The sequence below is a fragment of the Pomacea canaliculata genome, linkage group LG9 (assembly GCF_003073045.1).
Source record: "Pomacea canaliculata isolate SZHN2017 linkage group LG9, ASM307304v1, whole genome shotgun sequence".
Lineage (NCBI taxonomy): Eukaryota > Metazoa > Mollusca > Gastropoda > Architaenioglossa > Ampullariidae > Pomacea > Pomacea canaliculata.
The window spans coordinates 4,221,716-4,237,700 of record NC_037598.1 but is presented as its reverse complement, the minus strand read 5'-3'; the positions used below and the strand labels follow the sequence as shown (position 1 = coordinate 4,237,700).

The 15,985-nt window shown below is 35.5% G+C and overlaps 2 protein-coding genes across 4 annotated transcripts; one reads left to right on the top strand and one right to left on the bottom strand.

Annotated features, from left to right (window-relative positions):
- Positions 1–37: 37 nt before the first annotated feature.
- LOC112572013 (mitochondrial intermembrane space import and assembly protein 40-A-like) lies at positions 38–4,484 on the bottom strand. Its single transcript, XM_025251499.1, has 3 exons — positions 4,380–4,484; positions 2,902–3,000; positions 38–2,558 (listed from the first exon to the last, which is right to left on the bottom strand). The coding sequence occupies exons 1-3, from the start codon at positions 4,399–4,401 to the stop codon at positions 2,227–2,229; spliced, it is 453 nt and encodes a 150-aa protein (XP_025107284.1). The 5' UTR covers positions 4,402–4,484; the 3' UTR covers positions 38–2,226.
- Position 4,485: 1 nt separating this feature from the next.
- LOC112572012 (UDP-galactose translocator-like) lies at positions 4,486–9,731 on the top strand. Of its 3 annotated transcripts, none has more exons than XM_025251496.1 (5): positions 4,486–4,525; positions 4,683–4,810; positions 5,563–5,747; positions 6,503–6,658; positions 7,065–9,731. In XM_025251496.1, the coding sequence occupies exons 2-5, from the start codon at positions 4,702–4,704 to the stop codon at positions 7,755–7,757; spliced, it is 1,143 nt and encodes a 380-aa protein (XP_025107281.1). In that variant the 5' UTR covers positions 4,486–4,525; positions 4,683–4,701; the 3' UTR covers positions 7,758–9,731. The 3 variants fall into 3 exon arrangements, with proteins under 3 accessions (XP_025107281.1, XP_025107282.1, XP_025107280.1); XM_025251497.1 differs by having other exon boundaries at positions 4,519–4,529; XM_025251495.1 differs by having other exon boundaries at positions 4,524–4,584.
- Positions 9,732–15,985: the final 6,254 nt, after the last annotated feature.

The following is a 15,985-nucleotide window of genomic DNA, read 5'->3' as shown; positions in this document are numbered from 1 at the left end:
CCGTCCAATCTCACCAGGCAGGAAGTCTATCAAAAGATTATTTTCTGATAACATTTTATTATTAAAGTCTTGCACACCTGTACGAAATTATTATGGCTTTTGTCCATTCCTAAAATCTAAAGCCATACATACACTCTTACTAGATACAATGACCACTCCATTAATAAACAACTTAACAATTTACCTCAAACGATCCAAATCATCTACTGCCATTTCCAAGCAAGGATAGTATTTTTTTTCACAAACCCAAGCTATCACTCAAACACCCACATAGGCTGAATGGAACTGAAGTACACTCAAATCTGAATAGCCAGTAACACCTTCCATCCTACCACAAAATGCAGATATCAGAATACTTGTTAATATTATTATATTGGTGCTAACTTTAAAACCACGTACACACCAAAATACTTTTTTTTTTGCCGAAATACATACACATTCATCAACCAACCTCTACACTGAAAGAAAAATAATGACAACCATGAAATTATTCATGCCTTGGTAACATGATTGTTCCATTTGCAAAAAGCAAAAGAAGTGCACAGTCAAGAAAACAAAAACCAAACTTGTGGTTACAAAATTATTACCATTCTATGACTTTAGGAAAACAGTCAATTAAGCAATGATCCTACATACAGATCTGCCAGAGAGCAGAAAGGATGCAGCTCTAAATTATGGTCATTATTTTAACATTTTCTGCTTCTGAAAGCTGTATCACCATTTTTCAGGAGAATTTAATAAACATTAGGTTCAACCCACTGCTTGTTGTGCCAAACTGAAATGGATCACAAACTGGAAAGATGCTAAAATAGCATAAAAACAATTCTACAATGACTAGGCTAGAAAACTACTTGGTTGAAGATAACATAAGCTGTATGTGCAACCTATAGCTGTTTGTTCTGTCAGGGTGCGAATTAAGGCAGTTGCTAAAAGCACAAGAACTGATGGGGATGCAAAGATGAGAAAAATGTACAAATTTAACTGTAAAGAGGGATACTGCCAAAGCTGTTGTTGATCAGAAGAAATAAAGTTTTTTCTTAATGGGCAATCATTATTTTAGGAGCCACCCAACCCTGATTTCCTACATTGAGTTTTCATTTCCAGCACCATCCTTATCTTTTATCAATGACTTACTCTGATGCCTGGTGTAAAGACAGTCTGTTGTCAGATCTACTTTCCACTTAAGTACCTCCCATTTTGAGACATCACTGGACTGAAAAACACTGACATGCCAGTAAAGCTGAGCAGTAGAACTATTTATCAGACAACAAATGCCAGTTTTAGTGATATACATTCATTCATGATATTAAAAAGACCACTCTGGAAAAATCCATAAAATATAATTAAAAAAAAAAAAAACCCTCACCCACTCTCACAGAATTGCCACTAACTCCACTCATAACATTGCTTTGAAATGTTCCATACTTGTACTGTTTGGCTTACAAACGAGCATACAAGCTCTATTACAAAAGTGCAAAAACTTTTCTACAAAAGCAGCACGATGTTATAACTGCTATATCTATCAATCTTTAAAATAGGTATGTACTCTTAATGGTTATGACCATTGCTCCATTTACAATCTTACACATTAACTCAAAATGATCGTCTGAAAAAACTTTGAAGAACAGAAAACAACTATCTATGTTAATTATTCACTTCTGTCTTATATTCATTAAAATGCAACAATATATTTACTTCCCTCCAGTTGTAGCTTTTCTTACTCTTTAAATCATCATCGTTTCTGGTCAAAAAAAAAAAAAAAAAAAAAAAAGACAGTTCTTGCTGCTATCACTTTTATGCTGACCTTTTTTCCTGATCTTTTCATGTTTACGAGTTCAACTGACTACCCACACAATTCACCAAGCTTCCTCAAACATTATCAACAAGCTATGCAAGCTTCCATTTCCTTCCACTGAATGAGCAGTGATCGTTTGCTTTACTGTTCACATGTCGGGGTTTTTATAACTATGGCTGCTTTCTAATCAGTTTTCACATAAATGTATCTTTTTGTCATTCAGAGGTTGGTAGGTTTGAATATTCTGTTTAGGGGATGAAGGAACATATAAACTAGCTTCTTTCCCAAAATTTCCTTAAAGCTTTCCAATTACAGGAGAAATACTATACTTTCTACTTTCTTTAAAAAGAGGTGAAACCTCATTACAACATGCACAAAGACTTGCTCAAGCAGCAAACTGCAAGTAAGACAATGCCTAAGACATCAGTTTGTCATGATGCTGAAGAAACATCCTTTATTTTGTGACTTTCATCGTCTTCAGCATTAGTAGAGTCTGTCTGGACTTCATCCACTTCTGCACTACCTATGTTGCTAAATTCTTTGCCCTCTTCTTCATCCTCTTTCCCAGGGTATAGTTCAGGATAGCCCGCCATACAGTCTTGCATTTTCCGGAAATGTTCATAGCAGTCTGAGCCTTTTGGTTCTGCTTCACTGTAGTGAAAGCAGGAAAACGCCTCCCGAAACTGCACACCACAAGGTCCGCTAGCCATCCCACCAAGACAGGGACAGTTCCAGTTTATTTCCCCTGATGGTAAGATCAGTCCTGTATAACAACAACAACGCATACAACTTTTAATTTCTGTGTAGGCATTTAAGAATTATGCAATGTGGCAAGCTTTTTATTGACCTAATCATCACAAAACATTGATACATGAACAACTGTTTAATCCAAGTCAACAAGGAAATTAAATTTGAAAAGTTATGAAAACTTTATTTTATAATAAAATGCATGCATCTTATAAGTGAAAAAAAAAAATAGTGAAAATAAATGAAGTGGGTTTATAAGAGAAAAAACCTCAAAGAAACAGTGTTAAAACTGCCAGTGAAACAAAGGTTCTTGTGGGTGTAGAAAGATGCTCCTTCCACCAAAAAACAAAAAAGTTTACCTGGCTCCTCTTGCTCCTCTGCTTCAACATCAACTTTAATAATGGCAGTACTTGGCACTGCGAGGTCTTCTTTTGTAGCAAAGATGATTTCATCTTTACCTAAAGACAGTAAGGTATATGTGAGTAGTTGAAAATTGGATGTTAGCCAAGGTTCATCATATAGTTTAACAGTCAGCTGTTTATGCTTAGTATATGTAACAAATACATATATAAACATAGATTTTCTTGAACTTTCTTTGGCCAGGCCTTCTAAACTAACATAACAGTTTCTTCATCTGTCTTCACTTCAATGACCTCACATCATCGCTTAACAGGCTTGTGCTTTCACATTTCAATGCAGATTCTCTGTGGTGAGATGTTATCATGTGGATACCAGCAACCTGATCATTTAAGCAATGATTATTGATCAATTTATTCTTTGCTTGACAACTGATTGTACAGTCTATAGACCTGAATTGTGACCCAATGAAGGGGGCGGGTGTATGTGTTGGTGGGGAATTGGTGTTTTACGCCGTGCTAGCAACTGAGGCTATATAACGGCAAGGCAGCCAGCCCTGTAAACAGATGCAACGTGCAGAGAAAGAACAGCATGCCCGAGATGAGAAATGAACTCTGGGCAGCTAGCCTTCACTGTATTGGTGACAGGCGCTAACTGTTGAGCCACCGGACCGCTGTGACCCAATGAAATATTGATCTAAGAATAGGATGTCATCTTCCAAACAACGGCTCTGTCATTCCATCAACTTACATGTGTTCTTTGTAAAGTGCCATGAGCTTATGGGATGTGGTGCTATATAGGTTCATTTTTATTATTATTATTATATAAAAACACATTTACTAAATGTTTACATAAGAATGCTGGAATGATGACACATTTGTGAGGAGATAAAACACTATATATTTCAGTGTACATTCATTCTGTTTGTAAATAATGTAGATAACAGTGTTTCAAAAACAAACACCTCAGCACAAGACTCTGAATTCATTTTGTGAAGTCATTATAAGCTATTTTAGACTGCTCTCAGAATCAAGGCTAAAATAAGTCCTTACTGACAGACAATACTTTCTATCCAAATGTAATTTTTGTTTAATAACAAGCTTACACTGATGAATGACATTTTATTACAGTTTTTTTTAAAAATCCAGTGTCATTCATCACACATTATTACGTTACGTTTAACACAAATTTACAAAGCTATCAAGATTTTAGTCGATAATTTGCAAGTTGCCCACTAACTGTGATTTCTCATAACTACTCGAACCCTCTGTATGATGCTTCTGAGCACACACTTTCTAGGCTTTGCATCATTTAATCTCAAGATGAACCTAAGGTGGTAGAGGGGAAATAATGCTTTCGTCGGTACTGAGAATACGAATGTCAGAAGTAAATTTTCAAACTCTCCTTCATAAGGTAAAGTGCTTTCCAAATGCATGACTTTTTTATATATATTATTCATAGTAGGGTATCTCAACAATACCTTCTTTCCTGCAGTATGACATGTCCTTGGCTAATTCTCTTCTTTCAAGACCGTCTATCCAAGCTCACATGGCAAACACTTCGACTGCGCATGCGTACGCCGCCGGATCAGGAAATTCAGTACGTGGCTGATGATTTTATTAAAGTGTGGGTAAACTCATTTTAGCTCTTATTATGAAATCAGATATTTTGACAAGAAGATTATTGTAAGTACATTAGTTAGGCAAATTTATTAGTTTTTAGCCAGCGTTTGAAAAGGGTAATCTGTTCTTGAGTTACTAGCTGTGGTCTTTTTTTTTAATAGATACGTTGAAAAACACGGAATGTCTGGCGCTGTGTATCCAGCTGGCGAGAAATTGCGAGACCTTGGTACTGTCGTCGTCGACAAGCCTTCGGAAATGGGAAACGCCAAAGGCAACGGAAATGTACAAGGTAATATAATAATAAGCTATTTGTGCCTTAATTGGAAACATTTGATTACTAAGAGAGTCTTTTTAAATTTGTTACTTGCTGTAGTGTATGCATGTCGTCTAATGTGGCTCGATCGTACCTGCATGCAGACGACGAAAGTAGCCGCTAACTTTCTCACTTGAGTTAACTTGAGAAATATCTTTTTAGGCTTAGTTTACAGTGATCGAGTGTAGCAATAGAATATTATGGATGGCATTTCACGTGACAGTGGATATTTAAATTTGCTTTAGATTTGGCACAATGTGTTATTATTTAATGATGCTTAGCGTGGACAAGCCCACACTTCGTCACATGCACTTTTACTTCAGAGTGGGTATAAGTGACCTTTCGGCCTTCCTAAAAGATCGATATCCTCGAACGTGGCATAGAATTTTAGTCTCTCTTTTGTGTTTTCTATTTGCTGTTTGTTTGCTGACATATATTCAGCTATGTCCATATGTGTGTTATGTACATTTTTGTCACTCTTACTTTATGTATTATCCTTCCTCTAGGCGCTATATAAATTTCCTTTTTTAATATTATTATACAAACTGTGATGAAAAAAAATTGACAGGCGCTTTCCTTTGTATTGTTATGGAAGAACGATGGCATTGATGGCACTAATTTTATACAACACATCAAAAGACAAGAAATTGCTGCTGCTAATGTATAAATCTTTAAAGCTCATTATAAATGTATCAGTGTTTTTATGTTTGTCTTTAAATCTGTTTTAGTTTTGAAGACCCCCGAATTTCTCAAGTATGTAAGCTTGGTTTTGCTGACACTACAGAATGCCCTGCTTATTCTGATAATGAGATATGTACGAACACGAAAGGGAGACATGTTTTTTGCAACCTCAGCAGTAGTGTGGTCAGAGCTGATTAAGGCAGTCACATCTCTTTTCATTATCCTGTATGAGGTGAGATTTTCATATTTTATTTTTTTCTCTTGAAGATAAGAACAGAATATTTATATGAGACAATAAAATTTTAATATAAATTGCAAGGTCTAACTTACAACATTGTTTTATTGGAAGTGAAAAATTGGATTGATGCTTTAGGCTGAAAGATCTAGAAGAAGGAATTGGTAGAATGACATAAACAGCTTACGCTTTATTAAATGGGCTGTATTAGTATAAAATAATTTTTAGATCAAAATGTAAATGTGTATTTCTATGGAACTTCGACTAGCAAGTAACTAATTGACGAAATATTCTGCACTTACAGATGCTGCTGTAGGTTATGTATTATATTCAATGTCAGGTAGAAAAATCTGTTATTCAATAAGTAATAGACGTCTTCATGTTAGAGGAGGGGGAAGAAAGGGAGATTGGTGTTTTACGTCGAGCCAGCATCTAAGGCTATATCACGGCAAGGCAGCCAGCCTGTAAACAGACGCCACATGCAGAGAAAGTTCAGCATGCCCGAGACGAGAGCTGAACCCAGGACAGCCAACCCTCACTGTATTAATGACAGGCACTAACCATTACGCCACCGGGCGGGCCATCGTGTTAGAGGAGGCCTAGAGAAAAACAAACAGGAAACAGCAAGATATGAGTGGGGTAGGGTCACAAATACATTGATGGCTGCTGTTTTATTCTAGTGGTCAGATAAGCTGCATGATTAAATTATTGAAATGATTTTATATCATATAATTGTCTTCTTGCTCTTTCAGGAAAGGAGTGTTTGGAAGTGGCTGAGACATCTTTATGAAAACATAATTCTGCAGCCAGTTGACTGCCTGAAAGTATCAGTTCCTTCATTTATATATGTGCTGCAGAATAATCTCCTCTACATAGCAGTTTCAAACTTAGAAGCAGCAACTTTTCAGGTAATGAGTCTCTTATGTCTAGATGCTGTTGAGTAATAGCTGTACTACTTCAGAATAAACCAGTAGAGAGAATTTTTTTCCATTTTTTCTTGTCCACCCCTTTCCTTTTTTCCACACACATAAAATCTTCATTTTGGATTCTGCTTACATTGATTCAGAAGAAAACATTTATATGGGAAGGTGCAAAAGTTTGGGGAATTTTAGTGTGGGTTTGTGATTCTGTGAAGCTCTATGTTTCAACAACAGTAATGATAATAAAGTGTCAGATTGTTCTTAAAATATTTAGATCACTTATATTTGATTAAAAGGCACTGGGAAAGAGGATGGGCTCGATATAACTTTTGATTAAACAATATTTGTGTCAAACCAGTGATGTATATTCATTTTGGAGCCACCTTTTTTGCAGGTGACATACCAGTTGAAGATCTTGACCACAGCTGTTTTCTCTGTCATAATGCTTCGTAAGCAGTTGGCCAGTCTGCAGTGGGTTTCTTTGGTTATACTTTTTGTTGGCGTGTCTGTTGTTCAGCTACAAGCCTCTGGTGATGATGACAAGAAACACACAGATGAGGCAAAGGCTACAATACAGAAGGAAGGAGCTGTTGAACAGAATCCAGTCAAGGGCTTTATTGCTGTGTGTGTGTCCTGTGTGCTTTCTGGCTTTGCTGGTGTCTACTTTGAGAAGATTCTTAAAGGAACAAGTCAGTCAGTTTGGCTGCGTAACGTGCAGCTAGGTGTGCTGGGTGTGTTAATTGGTGTGATCACAATGTTTATCAAGAATGGTCAAGAGGTTCAAGAGAAAGGAATGCTGTATGGCTTTGACTATGCCGTTTGGATTGTTGTGTTTCTTCAGTCCTTCGGAGGCCTGGTGGTTGCTGTTGTTGTGAAATATGCTGATAACATTTTAAAAGGCTTTGCCACATCTGCAGCAATAATTTTGTCATGCATAGCTTCAATGTACTTTTTTGATTTTCACCTCACCATTTTGTTTTCTGTTGGCGCCTCTCTTGTCATCCTAGCTGTGTATATGTACAGCAAATTTGTACCACAACCTGTAATAACATTGAAGATACCTGCCCCAACAACTCGTCAGGTTTGATCATATATTCCATCACTAATGCCTTTGTGTTTCATCCAGTTTGGTGATTTTTGTGTATACATGTTATGTGTTTATTATATATATATTTGTGTATATTTTACGTGTACAAATCTAGTGTTCTTCTCCTTAAACTGAAAAATAACTAGGACTAGGAAAACAAATGGTTCTTTTTTAGTGACAGGCAGGGTCAAGAAAAGGGTCAGGTGAAAGAAAAGAAAGGTCTTGCTTTTAGTTTATTTTTAAATTTACATTTTTAGTGCATAAATTTGGGGTTTACTTTTTTTTAAAATGAAGATTATATTGAGTAACAGTTATTGTATTTGTGTAACTCAGAGTCTGAAAATGGACACAACTTTGATTTCAGTATCTTAGAAAAAAAATAAGGTAAAATAACTTTCAGTGTGGATATTGTTAAGGGTATAAAGAGTGGAATTTTGTTTTGCTGAGTTTAGTTCATTCAAAGATACAAATGTTCCTTATGCTGAATCACAGTAGATTATTATGTCTGTCTCTGAAGTGTTTGTCTCAGTACTTTAGGAATATATTTTTGTTTTCTGTTTAAAATTTTTTGCTAATGACATTCTGCATGAGTAGAATTTCAGATTGAAAATTTGCTGTGAAATTTATTGTATGGATATTTCATGACTTAAGAATTATCCCTCAATATTATTCTTAGTACTTGCACTTTGATCATATATTTGACATATGTGAAAGTGTTATGTTTTTACATTATCAGTTAAATTATGCACCAGAACTGCCATGAAAAGCAAAACCAGTCCAGAGTTTATCTTAATTCTGGAGAAGTCTTTGCATGCATTATATTAGTAATTTCCTTCTCAACCTTGCATCTGTAGCTTTTGGCCATTTTTTCATATATTCATTTGCTTGTAGTCAATACCTTTGTTTTTACGTTTAGGCAGCCTACTAGAAGGCAGACAGCTGTATCATATTTAGATAGAATTTAGTATAACATTCCTATATTTCTTTTATGATTTTAGAAAGAAAGGACATAAGAGTAAGGTTCATGTTCAAGTATTTGTACATGCATGCACAACAGCTCTGAAAAGGAAAACATTCTCAGGGGAATGCATGTACATATATTTAGAATTAGCCATTCTTATGGTACAGTGTCACTTGCTGAAAGTGTTTAAGTTGGGGAAAAATTCTTTTTTTTTTCCAGTTTTGATGCACGAGAATAACAATTTCAAGGAGTTAGTGAACCTTTAATGATATGAATGTGCCTGCTATTTTCTAGATACTTTTTCCTATTAAACAGTTTGGAGCTGTGTATCTTTCAGATAATAGAATTCATCTTTAAACAAGCAACTGTTCGTTTCTTAAAATTTTTGAAAGGGCACACTCTCAATACCCTGTCAAAACTAATAACTAACGTGCCCATAGACGTGTATCATGATCTGTTTTTGTATATATTAAACTGAGGTGACTGAATCACCACCCTTACTAAACACCTTTTATAAGTGTTCTCACCTTTTAAAATGTTACAGAGAAAGTAGGAAACAGGCAACTTTTTTTTTTTAACATTTACAAAAAGGGTTAAAACATAAACCTTTTAAGACATAGGTTATAAAAGATGTGTACATGTCCATGTTGCAGCCCTATACTCCTCGAGGATTGTTAGTTTATTTCTTGTTACTCCTTGAGGAGCATAGGGCCACAACAACACTTTGCCAGTCGACCCAGTTTTGGGCAGTCCCCCTCAGTTGGGCCCATGTGGTTCTGACATCCTTTGCCTCGCTCTACTGTTCTTTTCCAAGTCTGCTTTGGTCTCCCAACTCTCGTCTTCCCCTGAGGGTTCCAGTCATGTGCATGCCTGGAAATGGTGCCTGCTGGTTTGCACAGGGTGTCTTATCCAGCCCCATTTTTGCTTTGTGATGTCTTGGCTAGTGGCATTCTGGTTGGTTCTTTTCCAAAAGCTGCTGTTGGAGATCTTTTCAGGCCATCTTATTCCCAGAATATGGCGTATCTGTCGGTTGGTAAAGGTCTGGAGCTTGTTGTTGAGGATGTTTGTCACTCTCCAGGTTTTAGAACCATACAGTAGAACTGCCTTCACATTGGTGTTGAAGATGCAGGTCTTACTGCGGAAGGATAATGCTTGGGAGTTCCAGATGGGGTGTAGGCTGTTGAAAGCATGCCTGATGTTGTTGATGCGGCTTTTGATATCATCATCTGCTCCATCTTGTTGACAGTGCTTCCCAGATACATGAAACAGTCTGTTTCCTGGATGTTATCTCCCAGAAGTTGGATTGGGAGTTTCTGCTTGTTTTTGATTCACTTCTGTCTTCTTTCTGTTGATCTTAAGGCCAGACTTCGTCACTTCCTCTGTTAGCTTACTCAGTTTGGTTTGTGCATGCTTCTGAAGAGATAGGAACCTCAAGGAGTAACAAGGAATAAACAAAACTAACGTGTCCATGATTATGAGATAAGCTGATAAATCCTGTTTCAGTTATCCAGGTGTACTTATGCATAAATGCCAGTTATTGACACCAAAGTACTTACAATATGATGGTTCTAAAAGAAGTGCTTTCAAAAACCAGAATACTTCTTTCAAAAGTAATTGTGTGAGTGTTCATTTATGTTAAATGAAGGATGCAAAATTGTGAGAGCATATTCCCTAATGAATCTCATAAGTATTTATTCACCAACCATTTTTAAAAATCTTTTTGTAATTGCAAGTTTTAAAAAAATAATTAGTTATTTCAGGTATATTTCAGTTCTTTCATTTTTAACAAACAGAGCTAATGAACTTTCTGTAAACATTCATGAATAACATCAAAAATTAATATTATATTTACAAGTATGTGAGATGAGATTCATTTTCTCTCTTACTAGTTTTAGCAAAAGAAGGTGGACCATTGCTGTATTAATGGGCTCCCTCTCTGCTCTTAGCGGTCCGGTGGCGCAACAGTTAGCGCCTGTCACTACTACAGTGAAGGTTGGCTGCCCTGAGTTCATTTCTCGTCTCGGGCACGCTGTTCTTTCTCTGCACGTGGCATCTGTTTACAGGGCTGGCTGCTTGCCGTAATATAGCCTTAGTTGCTGACACGGCGTAAAACACCAGTTCCCCCCCCCCCTCTTCTCTTTCATTCTGTTGATATGCATATAAGTCTTTCAATAACATCTATTTTTAATAACAATAAATTTTTAAGGTTGTAGATTATCAAGAACACCCTTAAACATCTGTTATCTTTTTAGTTAGTTGTTTTTGTAATCAATCATTGATCCAATTAAAGTCATACCTTTTTTTTTTTTGACTACACCACACATTAATTCACTTCCAGATATAGTTCCAAAGGCTACAGCACTTCAGTGGTCTATTTTTTTTAATTTTTGTAATCAGGTATTTGATTTCATCAAAACGTAGAAACATATAATTATGATATGTGTAATTTATTTATTATTTATAATTATGTGCTGTGAAGAATAAAGTATGCAAAATATGTAACATTCAGGAAAGAAAAATGTCAACACTGTTTAAGAAGTCAGTGCCAATGTTCTCTTCATGGATTCTGTTTTAAATAAAAATATACAGATGTTTACATATAATATACAGGGTTCCTTCTGATTTTAGATAGAACTCAATGCACTTTGTTTTAGACATGATTTTGTTTCAGTGCTGCATCAACAAACAAAACTTGGCATTGGATAATTTGCCTTTGTATTTGATAGAGTAGTGTGAGACTGTGGCTTTTTTTTTATTATCTCCTCAGCCTGCTACACTGGCATTTATTGAACTTCTTTATCAATAAAAAGATGGTGCTTGTATGTTAGATCCTGCAAAATTTTGTAGAATCTCAGACACATGCAGCTGTCAAGCTGATCTGCTTTTGCCACGTGTGTATATTCCACATTCATTAAACCAGAAATATTAAAAATACTGAAGGTTTAAGTTTTACTAGTATTTCATTTTGGCACTGAATATTTAGAACAACATTATTTTACTAGTTCTAGGTATTACATAAAGCAGTGACTATCCACTATTGTTTGAGTGGCCTATCTTCATTCTGTAAAAGTGGATTTTGAGTATTATGCTTGTATTAAGGTCATGAGGGTAAGAAACAATAATGAAGAGAATATACCACATATTGTTTCTGGTTTTTAACAGTTTTTCTCTTTCTTTCTTTTTTTTTTTTTTTTTTTGATCAAGCTGTCTTAAAAGTGATTTTAATGTTACATTTGTTAAAGTGTTATGGGCAGTCATTGAGGTTATAGTTCTAAAATGTTTGTAAAGAGGTTTATTTCAGTATGAAACTATTGCCTACGCTATCTGTACGGGTCCAGTTCCTACGTGTAACACAGACATGTATAGGTGGATTGTTGTCTATCTGCCAAGACCAGTGCTTAGCTGCTTGCAAAGTTCTCTGCTGTTTCGGCGAGCCTAAACAATGCATGTGACTAAACAGGAAGCTTTGTACATCACTGCCTCATTTTAATAGTTAACTGGAAAAAAAATTGTCTGCCAGCAGTCCTGTAGTACAAGTTTGTGGCCAAAGTAACTATGTACACACCATGATCTGCGTGTTTAAATAAAAGATGTTATCAATGAATTAACATATATTTTCATTAAAATGCAGTATTTCATAAGAGGTTTGTGAGTTATGTCTAAGCAACATCAGAAAAATTAACGGCTGCATTTGCAAGGCCACATTAGTATTTCTTTACAGTTGCATAGTCAAATGATTTTCTGATGTGAAGAAATATTACGAGTAGAGGCTAGCTCGCATTGATGGCACAAATATAACCAGATATCTGTTCTCAAACAATGAATGGTCTATAAATTAGACTAACAAATGTCTGTTAACAGAAACTTTGTTGTAGCACTTTGGTTGCTTTTGAGAGTTGTGGGAAGGACAAGATGGAAACTGATTTGAAAGATCGCTTGTCTTGGAGGCTAGTGATTACCATGTACAAATATTTGTTGTTGCGCTATTTTGATTGCTTTTGAATTAGTGTATGTGTGATGTATGGACAATCGCTCTATGAGAGAGCCAGGACTGGATTTTTAAAAATTTTGTGGAGTGTATATAGTTAATGGATATTGTGATTGTGAATGTGTGTTTGCATGTGCTGTGATTTCAAGTGGGTGAAGGTGTAAAGAAATATATCTCACAAGTTTAGGCTTTGTACAGTAACAATAAAGTATTAATTGCATTGTAACAGAGGTATTACACATTTATTGGAATAAATAAAAGCTACTTTCTCTCCTATTGATCATGTACTTAAGTTTATTTTTTATATATATAATTTTGATTATTGTTGACCTGCTATATCATGGGATATGGCACTTATAAGGGATTTTGTCAAAATTATTTGGAACTGCTGTTTTTAATGCTGATATCTTTACAGTGAATACCAATAAAAAGATTGCAAAGATGTTAAAATGTTCTGAAAGGGAACATAGTTGAGGGGGTTCAATTGTGGTCTTAGCATTGATCCTGAAGAACATTTTTGATGTTGGTTGAAGGACCAGGAAGTAAGATTAATGTCTTGGACATTTAATAAAAATTATGAAGTACAAGGCACTCTACTAGAGATTTTTTTATTTTTTTACAGAATATTAATGTTAACTTCTTTCCTTTAATTTGGTCTTTGTAATTATTTGTGGATAGCTATAGGCAGTCATTATTATTCCTGCTTGTACTCAATAGATACTGCACATCAAGAGAATGCTATTGTGAAATGAATTGTCAGTCTGTCAATCATATTAATGACCACCTTTTTTGCTGTTTCTGTGCAGCGTTTTGGTGATGTTGATATGATTTTAAGACTGTTTTAAAAATTTCATATATGTATATTTCTTTTGTGGGGGAACTTTTGTTGTATATATATATATAGAGAGAGATATATACATATCTGATTTTGATATAATTAGCTCCTAAAAACAAGGTCTTCTGGGGAATGATTAATTGTGTAGTTCACAGTCCTTGAAATATCCCTTGAAACATCATATTATCATAAAACAACAGCCTTGCATAATTATGTCTATGCACATTATTCACCTTGGTACATTTTAATGTGGACAATATCTGAATGTTTTCAGCTAACTTGGAAAGAAATTAAAAATACCTATGGGAAATTCCAGATGTTGTTTCGTAGCATATATGTGAAGGAGAGAGGGGAGACTATTATGTTTAGTGTATACAGAAATAGCTACATATGTTAATAAGGGGGCCAGGTCTCTGCGTTGTTTTCTTTTTGTTCTTGTGGTGCCTATTGCACCGAGCTGCACTTTTTTTCTGATGTCATAGGCATTGTGTTTGTGTACTTTCCTGTGGCTTTTTATTTATTCCTCTGCTAATATCAACACTTTCGTCGCCATTAATCCTTTTTGGCTAACGTCATCACAGTTTCTTGATTTTATGTCAGTACCAAAACAGTCATACATTTCAACATTGTACTGCAGTTTCTGCTTTGTAATCATCAGAATATTCTCTCAACGATTTGATCTACATTTTTGATTATTGATCTACTCTGCCCCAGTCCAATAACTGTATATCTGTTAGATTGATATCTTAATCTATAAATGTTCTTTGGCAGAAGAACAACTCATGGCTTTCCCATTAACTTTATCGAACCACAGGAATTTTGTCTGTCTTGGCGTTTTTTTGTGTGTTTGTAATGCAGGGAGAGTTTGGCTTTGGCTGGGATACCACACTATAAAAGCTCACACCATTATGGCTTAATATCAGTGGAGAGGGTAGTGACTATCACCTAAACAGTGTTTATCCTATCCTGGCATGTATGATCCCACGTTTGTGTTCAGTTGCCTGCATAATAATAAATGTTACTGTTAACTTGATAATAGATGCCATAAATGAATGGATAGTTAAAAACTCAATGATGAAATTAATAATGTAGTGATTGCTAATGTAAGTATAGTGTTGCAGTATTTATAAAATAAATTGTAGTATTGATTACTTAGGTGCTAGAGGTATCAGGTATGGACTCGCTGAACAGAAAAGCTCGGAAATAAGCAAACTGAACATAGCGGAGTCGGGAGTGAGGTTGCGTGCCATTAATAGACCGGGTCATTGGGATATTTGATTTTTTTTTTTTAATTGTTAAAGTCAGGCCTGAGCCATTTCAAAGATACAGATATCTCATGGTATAAGTCTTGTCCATCGATAATTGTGATAACCGAATCTTGCCTACATTGCTCCATGCTTTCAGCAGGTAAAGCTTACGGCAGTGTGCGCCTCCTCAAGTACTAAATTTGTTCCAAAAATGCATCATGAAATTTACCAGATGGCTTGGCGTCACAGATTTATATTCTGTTTCTGTAAACCTCCAATCGATGTCTCACATTTAAAAAAAAAAAGTAATTGCTATAGATCTTTGAAATCGACATATATCAACAACAAAGACATCGAGATTTTGCTCGAATACATTTACATTGTGAAAACCTCTGCCAAAAAATAGGCAGTGATCGTATATATATGTTACTCTGGTGGATTTGTGTATAAACGTGATAGGTAAATTCTGACCTCTTGATGCTTGCATGTGTGTATCATGAGAACAAAAGGGGTATAATTACCCTGATTTTCGGAAATACTATACAGTATATATATCTTGTAGTAGTAGAAACGCGTTGATTTCATGCCTAGGCCTCAGGGTCTTTTGTTGTCCCTCTCATTTAAAACTCTCCAATTATAAGTATGTTGTTCATTGCAGTCCAGCTATCTCAATTTTCAAATTAAGTCAAAGCGATTTCAGGGATGGCACTTCGTCTCCAACTTCGTTTTCAGGTTACCTGTGATATGAACTTGCTTTGGCCTTAATTGCTGACGATGTATGGGACAGTCAACCACAAGCAGTAGCAAGTCTGATGAATTAGTGGCAAACATAAAGTGGATGAACACGCGCAGTATATACAGAGAGCTTAGATCTAAGCTCTCTGGTATATATTCACTTGATCATAAAAGATATTTCTCTATTCTAACGAGAGGGGTTTTTGAAGTCGGGTATGAAAGATGGATAACGAAGAAGCACAGAGAATTTTAAACGATGACGATGCAGACAGTGACTGTCGAAATTCTTTCGTCTGATCACGAACATGTATTACCTGTCCTATATAACTAATATATATATAAACTGTCCGTGGTCTGATACGTGGAATCGACAAACATTGATGAAATGAACGTAGATAACGCACGAAGATTGTAAACTGATAATAAACGTTGTTTCAGAATATGATGAAATCTTCAAATGAT

Bases quoted from the DNA above. Each gene is read 5' to 3' on its own strand.
- LOC112572012 (XM_025251495.1), top strand. From the start codon at position 4,553: ATGAAATCAGATATTTTGACAAGAAGATTATT. The intron at 4,585-4,682 runs GTAAGTACATTA...TTTTTTTAATAG, and splicing joins ATTTTGACAAGAAGATTATT to ATACGTTGAAAAACACGGAA. The intron at 5,748-6,502 runs GTGAGATTTTCA...TTGCTCTTTCAG, and splicing joins TTTTCATTATCCTGTATGAG to GAAAGGAGTGTTTGGAAGTG.
- LOC112572013 (XM_025251499.1), bottom strand. From the start codon at position 4,401: ATGTCATACTGCAGGAAAGAAG. The intron at 3,001-4,379 runs GTATTGTTGAGA...TACTGTCTTTAG, and splicing joins GTCATACTGCAGGAAAGAAG to GTAAAGATGAAATCATCTTT. The intron at 2,559-2,901 runs GTAAACTTTTTT...GTTGTTATACAG, and splicing joins AGAGGAGCAAGAGGAGCCAG to GACTGATCTTACCATCAGGG.